The following is a 17,025-nucleotide window of genomic DNA, read 5'->3' on the forward strand; positions in this document are numbered from 1 at the left end:
AAGCCCGGAATGATTTACTAGCAGGCTTTGATGAAGCGAGCAAAAAGCCTGTGAATTGGGGAAAATTCCCCAATGCAAACAGGGACCCAAGGAGCATCCGGATGCCTTCTTTACCCATTTGTGTGAGGCAGCCAAGACATAAGTTTGTCTTGATGTAAGATAAACCAGAGCATGTGCCTTCGCTGGTATCAGCCTTTGTAAACCAGAGTGCTCCCGATATTAAGGAGCATTTCTGCAGGTATACTCCAGGGTGGGAAGGAAAGAGTATGTTAGAGATAAGAAACACAGCAAGCTATGTGTTGGATGGGAGAAAGGAGAGGGAAAGAAAGAAGGACAGAAAGGAAGATTTTAAGCTAGTAGCTGCAATGGTTGAGGGAACTGTGCACAGCATGTCAGGAAGAGGACGGAACAGGGGAAGGGGCCAGGGAGGGTTTCAATGAAGGGGATTAGGTCAGAGAAACCAGGGCGAGGGGTGGTCCACAGTTCAAAGGGCCAGCGAAGTATGTTACCACTGTAAACAACCTGGACACTTCAAACGAGTGTCCCCAGAGGAAGGGGATGAACATTGGAGCCATCTCAGAACAGGGACCCCCTCCGGACCAGTGACGCGAGGAGCCGGTGTCAAAAACTACTCACAGGGAAGGAGGACTCAATGACCCGACTAACCACCCTCACCCAGTCTGCCCTGCAGTAACTATAAATTGCAATAAGAGCGACCCTGTTGCCTCAATTCAGGTAGGAGAGCAACGATATGATTGTTTAATTGACACCGGCGCTACTATGTCTATGTTATCTAAACTCCTGAGCATGCAGGTCTAATTGAAGAAGGAATTGAGAATGTGATGGCAGTGGGGGAGGAATTGTTCAAAACTAGCAGAAGTGCCCCTACTCGAGTCCAAGTGGGACCCTTGTCGTGTGAACACTCCTTTTTGTTGTCTGCCCGTGCTCCTATGAATTTATTAGGACGGGACTTACTGTGTAAGCTGAGGGCCACTCTATGCTGTAGTCTGGAGGGAATAACTTTAGAATTACCAGTTGACAAACTGCCTTATTTTGCCGGGGCATTGGCCTCGGGGGGGAGGGGAATTTACTGGTGGAACTACAACGATTGCCAGCCACGTTGTGGGGCTGGGAGTCCACCGATGTAGGACTGCTAAAGTCTGCCACTCCGGTTGTTATTCAAACCAAGGGGAGAGTCCCGCTTTGCGTGCCTCAGTACCCGCTGAATAAAGAAGCAGAAGAAGGTTTGCAGCCCCTTATAGATGAATACATCAGGAAAGGGATTTTAGTGGAGTGTCAGTCTCCTTGCAATACCCCCATGTTACCAGTCAGGAAACCTAAATTAGGAAAGAATGGCAAGCCTGTTTATCGTTTTGTGCAAGACTTACGTGCTATAAATGATTATGTGATTCCCAGAGCTGCCGTAGTTCCTAACCCTGCCACTACTGTTACCTCCACCCCGTGGCGGGCCACTCGATTCACAGTAACTGATTTGTGTGCTGCCTTCTTTTCAATCCCAGTTGCAGCCCAGTCTCAATACCTTTTTGCCTTCACTTGGAAGAGAAAACAACATTTAACCTGGACACGACTTTCCCAAGGATACACCGAGAGTCCTACTATCTTCAGCCAAATCCTGACGAGAGACTTACAAGGTATCATATTTACCTGGGATACAGTGCTTGTACAGTATGTAGATGACCTACTACTAGCATCACGGACTCAGGTAAGCTGCCGGACGGATACTTTAAGACTATTAGAAGGATTAGCAGAAGGAGGACATAAAGTATCCCCAGGAAAATTACTGTATTGCCAAAAGAAGGTTACATACCTGGGGCATGTGATCTCAGAGGGACTGCGGGAATTGTCTGATGAAAGGGTAAAGGCTATAAAAGACTTGCCAAAGCCCACCACTAAGAGGCATATGCGAGCCTTTTTAGGATGAGGCTGCCAAATCTGCTGCTCAGCAACCCCTAAGTCTCAACGCCCTTGCTTCTGTGAGGAAGACACCCAGAGCCTTGGAAGGATATAAGCAAGCGTGCAAAGGAGAAGAAGACGACTGGAAACATCTCTATGGGGCTTATTCAAAAGATGGACTGTGGTACACTACCGATGACCGCCCCATCTTGCCTAAAACATTACAGCGGCCCCTATGCCAAACAGTTCATGGGCAAGGGCATTATGGGGCAACTGCCATAGCTGAAACCATTCGCCGAGTTTGGTTCGCCCCTGGAATCCATGCAGTGGCTAAACAAGTGACCAGCATCTGCCCCACTTTCCCAGTGTTCAACTCTGGCCCAGAGAGAAAAGCCCCACCCGGGGGCCGACCTTGGGCATATCAACCATCTGAGAGACCGCAAATAGACTTCATCGAACTTCCCCGGTGCCGAGGATACAGATATGCCTTAGTAGTGCGAGATCAGCTCACCCATTGGGTGGAGGCATTTCCTGCCACCCATGCCTCTCATCAGCAAGTCGCTCATGCATTTCTAAAGGCCATTATTCCACGGTTTGGTATACCTCAAGTCATTGACTCAGATCAAGGAGGTCACTTCACCTCCCAGGTCTTACAAACAATTTATACATGGTTGGGAATCACTAGGCAGCTTCACACCCCTTATCACCCTCAGTCATCTGGAGGGGTGGAAAGGGCAAATCGGACTCTAAAAACCCTTCTAGACAAAGTGTGTTCGGAAACTCAGCTTAAGTGGCCCGAGGCATTACCCCTTGTACTGTTTGCTATGCGAAACACGCCTAGAGCTGATGTTAAGATATCGCCCTATGAGCTTTTGTTTGGTCATCCACCCCCCATTACCCGTGGTTTCCTTCCTCCAGCTACAGGATTGCTAGCAGGGGATGAGAATTTAGCCCATTACGTGATTTCTTTGCAGAAGCAGCTTACTTCTTTACAGCACCGTGCTGCCGTTCAGCAATCTGTACACTTTGATTGCGAGATACACCCCTTCAGTCCCGGTGACTATGTGTGGGTCCGTGTTCCGCAACGGAAAAGTTGCCTAGAGCCAATGTGGGAAGGACCATACCAAGTCCTACTAACCACCCACTCCGCAATCAAAATTGCCTAGCATTAGACCTACTTTTTGCTAATCAAGGAGGGGTATGTACTTTAGTCAATGATACCTGCTGCACCTATGTACATGAATCAGGAAAGGTATTGGAGGATATTCATAAGATCCAGAACATGGCTAGTCAATTCCATGCCATAACCACAGATAACACCTCTTGGGGTATACAAGATGTATGGGTTCTCCTAACATCCTGGTTCCCTGGATTATGATGGGCTCACAAACTCATTGTTATTATTGTTGCTCTTGGATGTTTTTTAATTTTAACCTGTTGTTGTATTCAATGTATTGGAACCCTACCTTCTGTATTATCCACATGTTGTAGATGTACTATGCATAACATAGAAGAATGTGTAGAAATGTCTAAAGCTGAAATATTGAAGTGCCAGAAGCGTTTAGATGCCAAATATAGTAGAAAGTGATCCCGGCCTTTGAAGGCTAGGATCAAAGGGGGGAATTGTAGAAATTTTCTAACAAGATCATAGATAATACTGTAGAAATCAACTACAAAGCAAGACTCAGCATTTCACAAACACAGCCTGATAAGACTCTGGAATGACTAAACCTTAGTCGTCTTAAAGTCTGAAGCAATCAAGGATTGGTTAGCATTTCAAAAACAAGCACGTAGCCAAAAACCAGTTTGAACCAATTAAGGGCCTCTCAAACTGACCTGATATCTTGTTTTCTTTCACAGTGGAAAATTCCCACCTGCGCGCACATCTTGTCTGTAAACTATAAAATGCCTCTAACAGTTTTATTCAGGGCCTCTGAGTTCACTCAGGGTGCCCAGCATGCTGAACAAATTTTGAGACAGACAGCGACTGTGTCTTTGGGAATAGCTCCACAAGGGGTCACGAACATCTCAACACCTGCACCTGCATCTGCCCCCACCCCGTGCACAGATCTGGAGGGCATGTGTGTCCTTGCTCCCTTGGGAGTGCATGCAGCTCCAGAGAGCCAGCCCCCTGCCCCCACACGGATGAGCTGCCTGCAGCCCCATTCCACTGCCACTGGGGCCCTGTGGTTGTACATTGCGGCCGCAGGCCCCAAGCCCCACATACCTCCTGCATGGGCAGTAGCCCCAGCCCCCACTCCAGCCCTGCCCTGCCCTTCCCAACTCCCTCCCTCTGCAGGCCTCAATCCTCCCTCTCCTCCAGACTTACCTGCAGGAACTTTCCAGGCTGCCTGGTGGCCATGTGCATATACATGCACATGGTATCCCCTGCCTGATTGCGCTCCCCGCAATCCCTTGCAGGCTGGAACTCTGCCAGCCTGCAGAGAGCTCTTTGGAAAAGTGCAAAATCTGCAGGTTTCTCTGTTACATGAGAAATCTTTGTCTCTTTGGGTAAAGGGAGAAATCTGTGTTTTCCTTCATTTTTCCATGGGAAATGGAACACCTGGATCCCTGGTGATACCAGCAAATGGCAACACTTTCCCTCCTGAAAAGGCACATATATCTTTTGACAGTTCTATGACATGGCAAGTATAGGCTGCTACTATAATAAGCCTGACCAGCCCTCAGCTGTGGGTCTACACGTCCTCAACAGCAGAGCAGATGGAAGAAGATGTTAGAATTTCAACAGCTACAAAGACAGATGAAGGCTGAAGCAGAATGAGATCCTCAGTTGTCTTGGTCTCCTTGCCACTGAATCAAGGTCCCATTCTGTCAAGAGCTGCAAGGAAGCTGATGGGCAGCAGTTTATCCACTATAAAAGAAGTCATGCACAGGTGTCATGCATAAAAACTGCTTTTCCAGCACATTCCTTAGGCCCTTTGGCAACCACTAATGGTGACAGAAGCACAATTGTGAGGCCTGGAAGCTCCTACTCATCAACTGGCATGAAGATGGCAGTTACAAGAAGGTGCTCTAGCACTTGAACAAGACAGGAATGCAATTCAGCAGCTGCAACTGTGGCTGAGCAGCCCTATTCAGGATCCACTCTGCTCACCTCACATGGGAGGAGGCTAGAAAAGGTGCCCTAAACACAGTCTGCCTAATACAGTATTCTGTATTTCTTCCCAACTGGCTAACCCCATGCACTGGGAACAGCTTTACTGCAACTGAAAATACCAGTGAAGACACACCACCATTTTTGGGACCTGGAACATCAGGACCCTCATGGACAACCCTAATAGCGAATACCCAGAATGCCACAATGTAGTCATGACCCGACAACTCCGGCGACACAACAATGACATAGCAAGACTCAGTGAGTGCAAGATGCGCAGCTCAAAGAACATGGAGGTGACTATACCTTCTTGTGGAAGGGTAAACAGGGAGGAGAACACTGACTTCATGGAGCTGGTTTTTCCATTTAAAATGAACTCATAAACCAACTTAATGAGTTCCTAGTTGGAATTAACAAGCAGCTCATAACTCTCCATCTTACACTGGCAGAAAGCCAATATGCCACCATCATGAGCACATATTTACACCACCAGTGATACCAAGGAGGAATTCTATGCCAACCTTGACCAAGTCCTTTCTGACATTCCATAGGGGAACAGACTTATTCTTCTCAGTGATTTCAATACCAGAGTTGAAAAGGACTCTAACCTCTGGAACAGAACCATCAGCAAAGAAGGAATAGGAAAGGACAACTCCAGTGGCATCCTCCTCCTGACCAAATGCTCAGAACATGAACTCACCATCACCAACATCCTGTTCCACCAGAAAAACAGGAAAAGATATCATGGAAACACCCATGATCTAAGCATTGGCACTTGATTGACCACGTCACTGTCCATGCCTGGGATCACAGAAATGTCCACATGTCCCAAGCTATGCTAGGAACAGATGATTACTGTACCGATCACCAACTCACCTGCTTAGTTATGTCACTCAAACTGGCTCCCAAACAATGGCTGCAACAGAAGCAATGCTGACAGATCAACGCTGAAGGACTCAAGGACCCAAGCAAGTGATACCTCTTTCATCAGTGACTCAACGAAATACTGTTGAATTCCAATCATCAATGGGAGAATATCAGCAGCTTGTGGGATGTCCTCAAGGCCACTGTCATCAGAATCTATGAAGAAACACTTGGATTCATTACCAGGAAACATCAAGACTGGTTTGATGAGAACAACTGGGAGATCCAAGAGTTGATCGATCACAAGCTCAAGGCCTTTTGTACTTGGCAAAATGACACCAGTTGTCCTTTTGCCAACTACAAGCAAAAGAAACTTACTCTCCAAAAAGCCAAGGCAGAGGTCTAAAGGAGGACCCGCAATATAAAGAACAAATGGTGGGAAGACAAGGCTAAAGAGATTCAACATCTCAATGACATCCATGATATGCACGGTTTCTTCAGTGACACCAAAGCCATCTACGGTCTGAGCACTCAGGGACCAACCCCTTGAGACCTAAGGATGGAAGAGACCCGATAAAGGAAAGAGAAGGCTCTGTTGTTGACAAGAGTGTTCTCAACTCCATCCGATAATACCAAGTCAGAAATGATTTTGGAATCCCTGCAACCGTTGACAAGGTGAGGAAAACCACCAAGCATATGAAGAATGACAAGGCAACAGCAGCAGATGGAATCCTTGTGGAAATCTTCAAGTTGTGGGGGGAGAAGAGCTCACATTACAGCTTCGTGCCCTCATCTTAAGGATCCGGAATGATGGGGAAATCCCAGATAACTTCAGGGACACCATGGTTGTGACAAACTTCAAGAAAGAAGACAAGTCTAACTGTGGAAACTACAAAGGGAGGGACTGCCTTCCTGTCCACTACAGGAAAGATCATTTCAAGAACATTCCTGAACTGACTCCTTCCACTTGCTGAAGAGCTCCTCCCGGAATCTTGCATGTTGATTTTGAGCATCAAGAGGCACAACTGACATGATCTTCACAGCTCGCAAGGTGCAGGAGAAATGCCAGGAATAACATCCATGACAGATCCCTTTCAGGTTAAAATGGGAGTTAAGCAAGGCCGCATCATTGTTCCAACACTCTTAATATTCCTTGCCACGAGGCTCAGGCTAGAAGCCGGGAACGCTAAAGCAGCCCTCCTTTTGTTTCAGAGTGCTGAGTGGGGCACAGCCAGGCCAGAGCAGGACACTTATTATTTCCCCATCCCTCTTGAGCAGCCCAGCAGGGAATGTTTATCACCTCTAACTCAGTGTTTATTAACCTATTAAGAAAACAAAGTCTCTCTCCATTAACTAACGGAGCTCTTCTTAAACAGCTTTCCCAAGGAAGGACGTTAACCTACCTGTTGATTAGCTCCAAAAACCTGTCTGCCTTTGTCATCTCCCACAACCCAGACAGCAGACAATACGTGGTCTGCTAGCTAATGCTGAGGTGTTTGCATAAGGCAGAGGGGAGAGGGAAATAAACCCTGTTTAGCAGGGAGAAGCCAGACAAACGCTCTGTGGCTGCAAGTCTCTGCTGGAGCTGCAGCCAGGGAGCAGAGGGGAGAGGCCATCCCTGCTGTGGAGCAGAGAGCCCCACCTAGCCCAGCCCAGACAGCATGCCGGGATGCTGAGGGAGCGTGGTTTATCTTAAACCAGCAAGGGGTCTGGGACAGACATTGCATAAACTGGTGTGACCCAAATCAGTTAAGTCTGATACTACATTCAACCAGATTTGTCTCAAACCAGTTTCAGCCATTTTCAAACCAGTTTCTGATCACTTAAAATGGTTTATGTTTAATGTCTTTCCCTAGCCTTACAAACTCCTCGTTTTGTCTATATATTATACTCTTACACATGTAGCTGTCTAAAAAACATTTAAAGCAGAGTCATCTCCATTTTACCCCAGTTAAGCATTAGGCAATTATTCTTTACAAATATTTATCATCAAGCTTTATTTTTAGAATAATACTTTGAACAAAAACATGCTTTCAGCACTGTATTCTAATAGTTACCCTAGATACCTAGGATCCTAGGTTCTTCTACTTACGTTGTGCTCCTGCGCAATTTACCTAGCCTTTCTAGGTGCCAGTTTTCTCCATGTATAAAACTGGGATAAATACTTTTCTCAGAGAGCTGTTGTGAAAATTACCGTGCATTAAACATCTTCAAAACCTTCAAACGAAAGGTGTTACAACGATAAAACATTAATGAAGATGTACACCTCTTTTGTTAGACAAACACTGAAAGCTAAAATTTTGGTTGCTAAAGTGTTTCTAGTCATTCATAATTTTTTTAAAGTTTTGCCTTCTGGAGAGAAATATTTTAGCTCGAGGTCTCCCAAAGGTGAAGCTAGTAGTGCAGTACTAGTCGTAGTGGTGGTTTATTAACATCTGAAAAAGTCCTTTCTGAAGGAAAAGTTATACCATAACAACATTTATTTTTTTAAATGGCTCGCCTACTTTTAATAAAAGTAAAATGAAGTAAATGAGCCCTGCGGGGTGTCCAGCAGTTTTTGAAAACAGGCTCCCTTGTTAGATACTTAATTATGTATTGCAGAACCTAACTTTAGGTACACTGTGCTGCCCTCCTACCCTCTGTATCTTGGGCACTATGGTGAACTTATGACAGGTGATCTCTCTCCTCAGAGAAGTCTGCTTTACTGCAATTTGGCAAGGTTACTGAAATTTTAACCAGTTTCTAAATACGCATTTAATGCATCTATAGTATCACTTTTTAAGAAAAAGGTGGTTTTAAGAATGGGTGGTTAAAACTGCACAGAGAGGTTTAACTCCCTCCAACTGTCCATATGTACTATAATACAAATCCTTAAAGTCATGCTTATACGCTATGGCATAGCATATGATAATGTGATTTAAGGTTATTTCTCAAAAATGACATAAGAAATCTTTACAGCTTCATAAATTTCATCTTGGATAAAGCACAGGGAGAGAGCTAGATCGCCTTTAACTTTGGTTTAACTTAGACATGTCTAACTTGTCCAACGTTTTCTGTACAGAAGTAAAAACAAGCTATAAACTTGTAAGAGGCATACCAGGCTATCATAGTAATGATTACAGAAATGTGCCTGTGTGTACATGTGCATATATACACCAGGGCCAAATTACAGTTGCATGAATAATTCTGACATTTTCTCACTTTTGGATACTCAGTAATGATCAAATCTTAACATGCTGTCAAAGTATTTATTAATTTAAAAAATAGTTTGATCACCTTTTAGTTATTTCTGGTTACAGGACTGTTTGGGTTTTTTTAGTCTTTCATTATATAAGCATATTTTGCTAAGAGCACTGCCTACTGTGGTCAACAGTACTGTCTCTGTTTTCTTGTGCATCTCTTTTCCCTCCCTATCTCCTGTCTTAAAGTTTAAGCTCTTTGTGACAAACAGTCTACCTTGTGTTTTTGCAATGCCTAGAAGGATCAGGATCCCTAAGCCCTACGACAGGGGTATCAAAGATACAGTCCATAGGCTGGAACCAACCCACAGAGCCCTATCATCCAGCCTGTGGACTGACCTTGCATGCTGCATGCCACATGTGCCATAGTGGGTACACACACACTTTGCAGAGCACTGGATCCTGATCTGGGCCAGGCTGCATGAGGACCAGGGCATGCACTTGGGGCCAGATCCATGGTATACTGCACACAACCTGCAGAGCTGTAGCTGGGGTACAAACAGGGCTGGGTGTGCAGGTCTAAGCTGCACATGATGCATGTGGCTGGGGTTGGGACATGCTGCAGACAAAGCCAGTTCAGGATTCATGCTGAATGCAGCACCTATGCCTAGCTCCATGGGGAGCCTGAGGAATTTGATACCCCTTCTATAAGGTAATAAAATAATGATAAGTGAACTATATTGGTAAAGTAACCCAGAGGTTTTTTCAATGTAAAATAGTAAACATTTTCTTTTCTTTTGCATGTCTAATGAACATCTAATTGTTACATTTTGCATATTACACTTAAGACTTTTGAGTATGTAACCTGCCAAAACTTTGTGGCAATTCCACATTTGTAAAATTAGAATTATTGAAAGTGCTATGAGTATTTTAAATACGGTCTTATCTAATCATTTTTCAGCTAATGACACCACCTGATATTCTGAAAGCAGAGGTTATGAGTCTCTTTGCAAACCACTTATTATTTGGATAAACTCAGACGCTGCAGTTTAAACTACTTGAAAAAATAGACAAAAATCAAAGGGGAATGGATAAAGAACTGAGAGGACTGATTTTTATTGTCTGAACTAACTGAAGTCCAAAGGTAAAAACTGACAAAGAATATGACAATAAATATTTTTCCTCCTCATTGTTTATAAATAAAGGGTAGTAGGGGGGCCGGGGAGAATTAACCCACCTGACTGTTTTTGTCCATTAGCTGATTGACAGTTTCATTCTGTTTCACCATCTCACGATCCAATTTCTTATATTTTAGCTTCCACTGTCGAATGGATTCCTGAGCCTTCACCTTCAGCTCCTCTTTCTTCTTTTCCACCTCCAGCCTAAGGGCCTCAGACTGTTTGAATTCAACAAGGTACCGTTCTGCTTCCTTGGTGGCCTCTTCAACCTGTTGAGCTAGTTCAGCAGTTTGGAGTTCAGTTTGTCTACGTTCATTCTCGCAAGTCTTATAGCAGCTCTGTATCTCCTTCAGTTGCTCTAGCATTCTTTGCTGCTGCTTCTCCCTGCTTTCCAAGTCAGCTGTTAGCACCTAGAAACATTGTAACATCTTATGAAAATATTGTCTTCAGGCATTTACAGCATGAAACATTACAAAAGCAACATACAATGCAGCTCATAAATGCATCACGTTCCTATTTACCATAAAAGGTAGTAGAAGGACAAAAAGGGAAGAGTTCTCTTTTACCCATGGTGAATTAAAAGAAAAAGAAAGGAGAGGGAGGGACATGAGAAAAATAGGAGACAGGTTTGGAATGGAGAAGTAGACCTGCAAATTGTTGGCATACAGGCAGTACTTGAATTTGTTTGTGGATGAGAGCGAAAGAGAGGGGAAGAAGAGGGGAGAGAGTTTTTAGTGACTCTTGTCCACATCGGCCAGAGTCACTAACCCATTGCTAACCATTGGTTAGTGGAGGAAGTAGCACTAACCACTGCTACTCCCTCCACTCTAGGGAAGGCTGTGGTCCAGCCCATGCATCATCTTAGCCACTCAAACAGAGGGACCTAGTCAGCCTGCATAGTCTCCAGAACTGGCAGGCCTTCCTGGTCAGATGACTAGGCAGACGCCATCTTGGAGCACTGCTAAGCGTACCCTTTGATGGGGACTAAGGCAGGGACAGAGTCTTTCTGTTATTTTTTTAAATATTCTATTCTGTTTGTTGCCAGAAAGAGCAGAATTATGCATTTTTATGGGGACAGCCACAGATCTTCAGTAGGAAAGGGGGATGTTGGGAGGGACACCAGAGAGAGGGATGAGGCAGGGAAGTGGGAGAGGATGGGCAGGCAGAGGTAGGTGGGGAAAAGATTTCTTGTACCTAAATGTGAATGGGAGCTGGTATTGGCCAGAGGCTTTTTTCTTAGGCTACAGACAGACATTCAAAAAGCCTGAGCCTGATTTGATTCAATCTTTGCAGGTTAATCTAACCTGCCTAGGCTGAATCAGTTTGTAACTGCAAAGACATCCCCTCTGAACTAAGAAAATGCAGGCACGTGCCTGCAGTGGCTCAGGCTAGAAGCCAGGGAATGCTAGAGCAGCCCCCAGTCCCTTCCACAGTGCTACAAAGTGTTTTAAGACAAAAGCAAAGAACACTAATTGAAACTCTCATTAGAACTTTAAGAAAATGGAAAACAATTAGCTAAAATGTTAGAAGTAGCTAATATTCTTGAAAAATACACTCAGCGATTGTCAAACGGTCAAAATGCCAATTTTTACTACTCAAATATCAGCACTTCTTAAAACCGGACTGGAATAGCAGTTCTATACCAAGTCAGAACTAAGAATAACAATTACTGTGTGCACAACAGAGTACCTAAAATGATTAGAGGTTTAAGAAACATAACTGAGAGAACATTAAAAGAACAGGAATTATTTAGTCTGGAGAAGAGAAGCCTGATGGGGGACTTGATAACAATCTTTAATTCCCAGAAGAGTGGTTATAAAAAGAAAGGTGATAGACCAGTGGTGCCCAGCCTCTAGCCTACAGGCCAGATCCAGTCCACAGAGCTGTGTCATCCAACCGATAAGTCTCCCTACAGTTCCAGATATCTGGCAGCAGGGGAACGGTGGTAGTGTTACTTTATTTGCTATTTCTGTCTTGGTTACTCCAGGTACATGGGGTCAAGGCTGGCACAAGACCAGTGCTGGCACTGGATTCATGACCCAGATACTATGTTCCAGGCAGACCCAAACGCTCAGACCAACCATGACCTCACCATTCGATAATACATGTATTTTATTGATAAAGTGATAACAGATAAAAATAATGCAAACAATTCTATATCTACCAATTCTAGGGTTCACAGAGTCAAGGTACCCAGTATGTGGGCTTCACTCTGAGGTTCCCTCTTGAATGTCAGATGTCAACAGCCTGGAGGTTGGAAGGCAAAACCCACCCTCCCCCTGTGGGATGGGTAAGATGGGCTGGTAATATGCCCTCTGTCCATAATGGCCTCAGGTTCCCTTCTCGGGGACCCTTTGCCGCTCTTAAATCCCTCTTTTTCTATTCTTTCTTTTCTCTGATGACTCATCCTCTTTGGGCATTTCTTGGTCGCTCTGTGGTCATCATACCCTATCAACATATTCCTTTGTTTCACAAATCCATCACATGCACGCATCTTAATTTGCGCTTTTTCCAGGCCTCCTAAAGTTGGTCCACTGAGCAAAACCATAAATCCCAAGGGCTCTGCAATGGCAGAGTCCCTTATCTCATGTTACGGAACAGTGTGGTGCATGTCTTCAGTTTCCCAGCCTGTGTCTGCTTGCCTGTCAGACACAGTGGTCTTGGAAGGAAACTTTGTCACAAACAGGCTTTTAGAAATCAATTACCCCTTGCCACTGCCCTGGACCATTGTTCTAATACAATATGTACATTACTGACAAGCCAATTCCCAAAAGCAAACCTCTAAATATAATTTTCTAACCATCAACTAGATCTGACGTGTAGCGTTAGCCTGACAAAAGACTGGGTCACTGCATGTAGCTGGATCTGGCATGTACAACTGAGCCAACATGCTGGGCTGCACCTGCTGATCGATCCCATATCACTCAACTAACCCATGGGGCCAGATGTTTGAGCACCACTGTGATATATCGTTCTCTGTGGCCACATGGAACAGGACAAGATGCACCAGTCTAACTGCAACAGGGGAAATTTAGGTTGGATGTCATACTTTTTGGAGGTGTCCATTAGACTGGATTGCTAACTATGAGGATGGTTAAACATTATAACAAATTACTTAAGTTGTATCCCCATTCTTTGAAGTTTTTAAGAGCAAGAAAGACAAACAATTGGCTGGGATGGTATAGACAGGGATGCACATGCCTTTAACAGAGGGTTGGACTGGATGACCTCCTGAGGTCACTTCCAGCCCATTTTTTTATGATTCTAAGATGAAACATTTTCTACAACATTTGTGTTTTCCTTGTCAGTGTTCCCTCATCCATTCAAGAACTATGCTGATCAACACAACGCTGCTTAGGTAATAAAACATTATATCTAAGAATAATCTTTCTAATCTACAATATCTCAGTGAAATGCTTAAAATTTGTTATCCTTCTTATAGAAGCCAGGAAATGATATATGGTGAGAGATGCAAAGGAAATTTCTACTCCTCCCTTCTACTTTCAGTTGAATACAGAAGTTCAAAGAAAGAAATATAATTGTAAACATCTTATATTAACCAATTTGTATTAGCTAAAACAAGTCTACACTCTCTCCAATTTATACCAAGATCTTTCCAGATATTAAAGACAAATGCTTCCTGAAAAATATGTATTATCAGTAATTCTGTGTATATATCACAAAGTCTGTTTTTCTTTCCTATTTTAGCAATGTTTGTGCAAATGAGATCTTTTAAGTGATCATCGTGTTTAGCTCCGATGGTGGGTCCAAATGTAAACATGATGTATTAGTGTTTGAGACTGGATTTTAGATCTTCACTCCTTGCTCAGAGGGTGATACATGATGAAAATATATAAACAAGATTGGTGGAGAAACCCAATTTCTATGACTCCACAGTTAACCTCTCTAGTCTGTTCCACCGCAGTACTGACACCTCCAAAAGAAGCCATGCCCTATTCCAGTTGATGAAAGCAAGATGTAGGAGCGCTATAACATACACCCTTTCTTGCCCCTAAGGAGAGAGAATGACTGCTATGCAATAAATAAATAAATCATCTTTAGGATGCATAAAACTATTTATTCATAACAGTTCTGAAAGTAATGAGTACACTACATTTTCATCTCCTGTCCTTCAGCACACCAGGAAGGAATTCTACTGCCCCCTTCTATGCCCACAGTTATGCTGCTGCCCAAATATTACGGCAAAAGGACACACTTTCCTTTCTCTATAATTTGAAGCCCAGTGTGCTATGAATTGAGATACCATATTTGATACATTATTCAAATGTACGCTGGTACTGCAAATCCTACAGTTCTACAATGTGGAAGAATGCCCTCCAGAGGGAGTGAAGAATCTGCATTGTGTCAACATAAAATACAACGAACTACGCCTTTAGTAAAACAAAATTATAGTAAATGTATTTACTGATATTAAAATCTCTAAATACCATTGTTGGCACTTGAAAACTTACCTCAATGTGAATCCAAATAGAATACTCTGTCTGTATCTTATTGATATGTCAGCCAAACAAAGATCTCAAGCAAAGTATACTTATTAACAGAACAATAAGTTCTATGAACAAGTTTTTGATATTGCTGACAAAACATTGCTGTCAGTCTTTATAGTAACTATTAGCTAAACAAAGAAAACAAGACAGTATTTATTCTACTATCATAGTTCCCAAGTGGTAGAGGCAGCCTGATCTAACGAACAGAACACTGGAAGTCAGCTAATTCCAACTTCACTAACAAGCTGCTGTTTGGCCTTAAATAAGTCACTTTCTTCTCTGCCCTTTTTCCACCTTGATTCCATTGCCTGTCCCATCCATTTAAAATATTGTTTTCAGGACAAGAACACACATACACTGTATTTGTACAGTGCCTGGCAGAATGGGACTCCAATCTCAGTTGGGACCTCTAGACAATTACAATATAAATAATAAAACACTATATAAAAATAGAAGAAATGCCACGGTAAATGTTATGTAGAGCATCAAAGGGAAAACTAGAGAGCTTCTAAGAGTGAATTTTTAAATCAAGAGAATGACTATAAATTAAATATACTTCCCCCTCACACAAATATGATTTTCAGCTCAAGAAAAATGAGTGTTCAAAAGGTGTAAAACCTCCATGACTCAGAAGAGAAGAAAAATCCTTAAACTGTAATGTTTTATAAACACCCAAATGCATTTTAGAGGACATTAGACCTATGTTTTGAAGTCCCATAAGATTCAGGTTTCAAACATGGTAGAAGTAGCCAGATAAAACCTCAGGAGTCCATTATATTAATCCTTCCACGTATTTTGTGGAACAGCCTTACCTTTTGACTCCTGTATTAAATAATTTTTTATTACATATGCTGCTATTATTTTCCACTTATTGTCTCTCTGGTGACACCATAAAGGATGGCAGTCCAAAATAATGGGTTCTTCAAATCTTCTGGGTCATTAAAAATAATTATTTCTCCACAAACTCTAAGAGAACACATTTTGTTCATACAACTACCATTTCCATGTACTTGTTAATGAAACATGATTCTAAGCTTAAGCAAAGTATAGAAAACAATGTTCAATTAATTGAAGACATTCATCTCACTGTGTAGAAACAAAATTTTAATCTTCAGTTTATAAGTAATAATATTCACTACACAGAAAATAAAATAAAAAATATTCCTTTGCAGTATTTATCTTAAAGCACAAGGGGAAAAAAATGTACAAGCACTAGTAATCAAGCTGATTTGTACCAAGAAAAATTTGACTTGTGGCACTAAAATATGAATAGAAATGTTGATTCTTTTATTTTACTTAATTTCTGCAAGTGAAATAGATCTTTCTAAACAGAGAATAATGAACTAGTTTTGCTTAATTTGAAAAAAAGTACATTTTTAAACTATCTAAGGGTTCAGTCAAGCTAGACATTCAACCTGTTCCCAAATTCAGAATGACAAAGGCTTCCTAATGGGAGGTATTAGCTTTCCAATTTCACCATTAGCATTATTAGAAAAAAGAAGGGAAATGCCAAGAAGGTAGATTCATTTAGAATCAGATAAATTTATCTTAAGGCTGAAAGCCAAACCATACACCAGAGCTACATGGAAACAAAAGTAGGGTAAGGGGAACAAGAGTACCCTACTGTAACTGTGACTCTTAGGGATGAAGCAATCAGTGTGAACCCCACCATGCACAATTTAAATCCTTACAGATACATCCATGTGGAAGAGATTGCTTAGTCAAGAAATCCAAGTTGGCGGCTAATAAATTAACTTTGCTTAGACAGTCTCAGTTCCACTGCATCCACTGTTGAATGGTAAAAATAAATGCATGCCCCCTGGCTTGTTTATAAAGTACATCATTGATGTGTTGTCTGTTAACAGCTATAATACTTTAAAAATGCAGGAGCAGGAGAAACCCCACACATGGAAGTCTGATGGTTCAAGGCTCCAGCATTTTTGTGTGTAGTATTACATCTTCAGGGGCAATCTACCTTGTATATGGGGTTCTCCAGATTGGACATTTCCATGCTATCCCAGTTGCATGCTGAACTAATGCCCTGGATTGTGATGGTGATAGGGAATCCTTTCTTTTTTTTTTTCATGGCTTTGCAGTTGGAACTCTGAGATCTGATGGAATCACCAAAGTTTTGCTTAGTACATTTTTTTCCTAGATAAACAAAAAAACCACAGCCAGAATTATGGAAGCCTCAGGTGTCAGGCCATGGCCTTGAACCTAGGGCCTTAGCCTGGCCAGCATGGCTGCTCATCTTCTGGCTCATCCCC

The 17,025-nt window shown here is 42.7% G+C and overlaps 1 protein-coding gene across 2 annotated transcripts in view; it reads right to left on the reverse strand.

The window, feature by feature from the left end:
- The window catches only part of CEP128 (centrosomal protein 128), a 382,053-nt gene that overhangs the window by 235,173 nt on the left and 129,855 nt on the right, over window positions 1-17,025 (reverse strand). For both annotated transcript variants that reach the window (XM_090033819.1, XM_090033818.1), the window contains one exon: window positions 10,310-10,660. In XM_090033819.1, the coding sequence (XP_089889945.1) occupies window positions 10,310-10,660 (351 nt within the window). The remainder of the gene's footprint in view (window positions 1-10,309; window positions 10,661-17,025) is intronic.

Source organism: Crocodylus siamensis, chromosome 2, assembly GCF_052110815.1.
Source record: "Crocodylus siamensis isolate JL-2025a chromosome 2, ASM5211081v1, whole genome shotgun sequence".
Lineage (NCBI taxonomy): Eukaryota > Metazoa > Chordata > Crocodylia > Crocodylidae > Crocodylus > Crocodylus siamensis.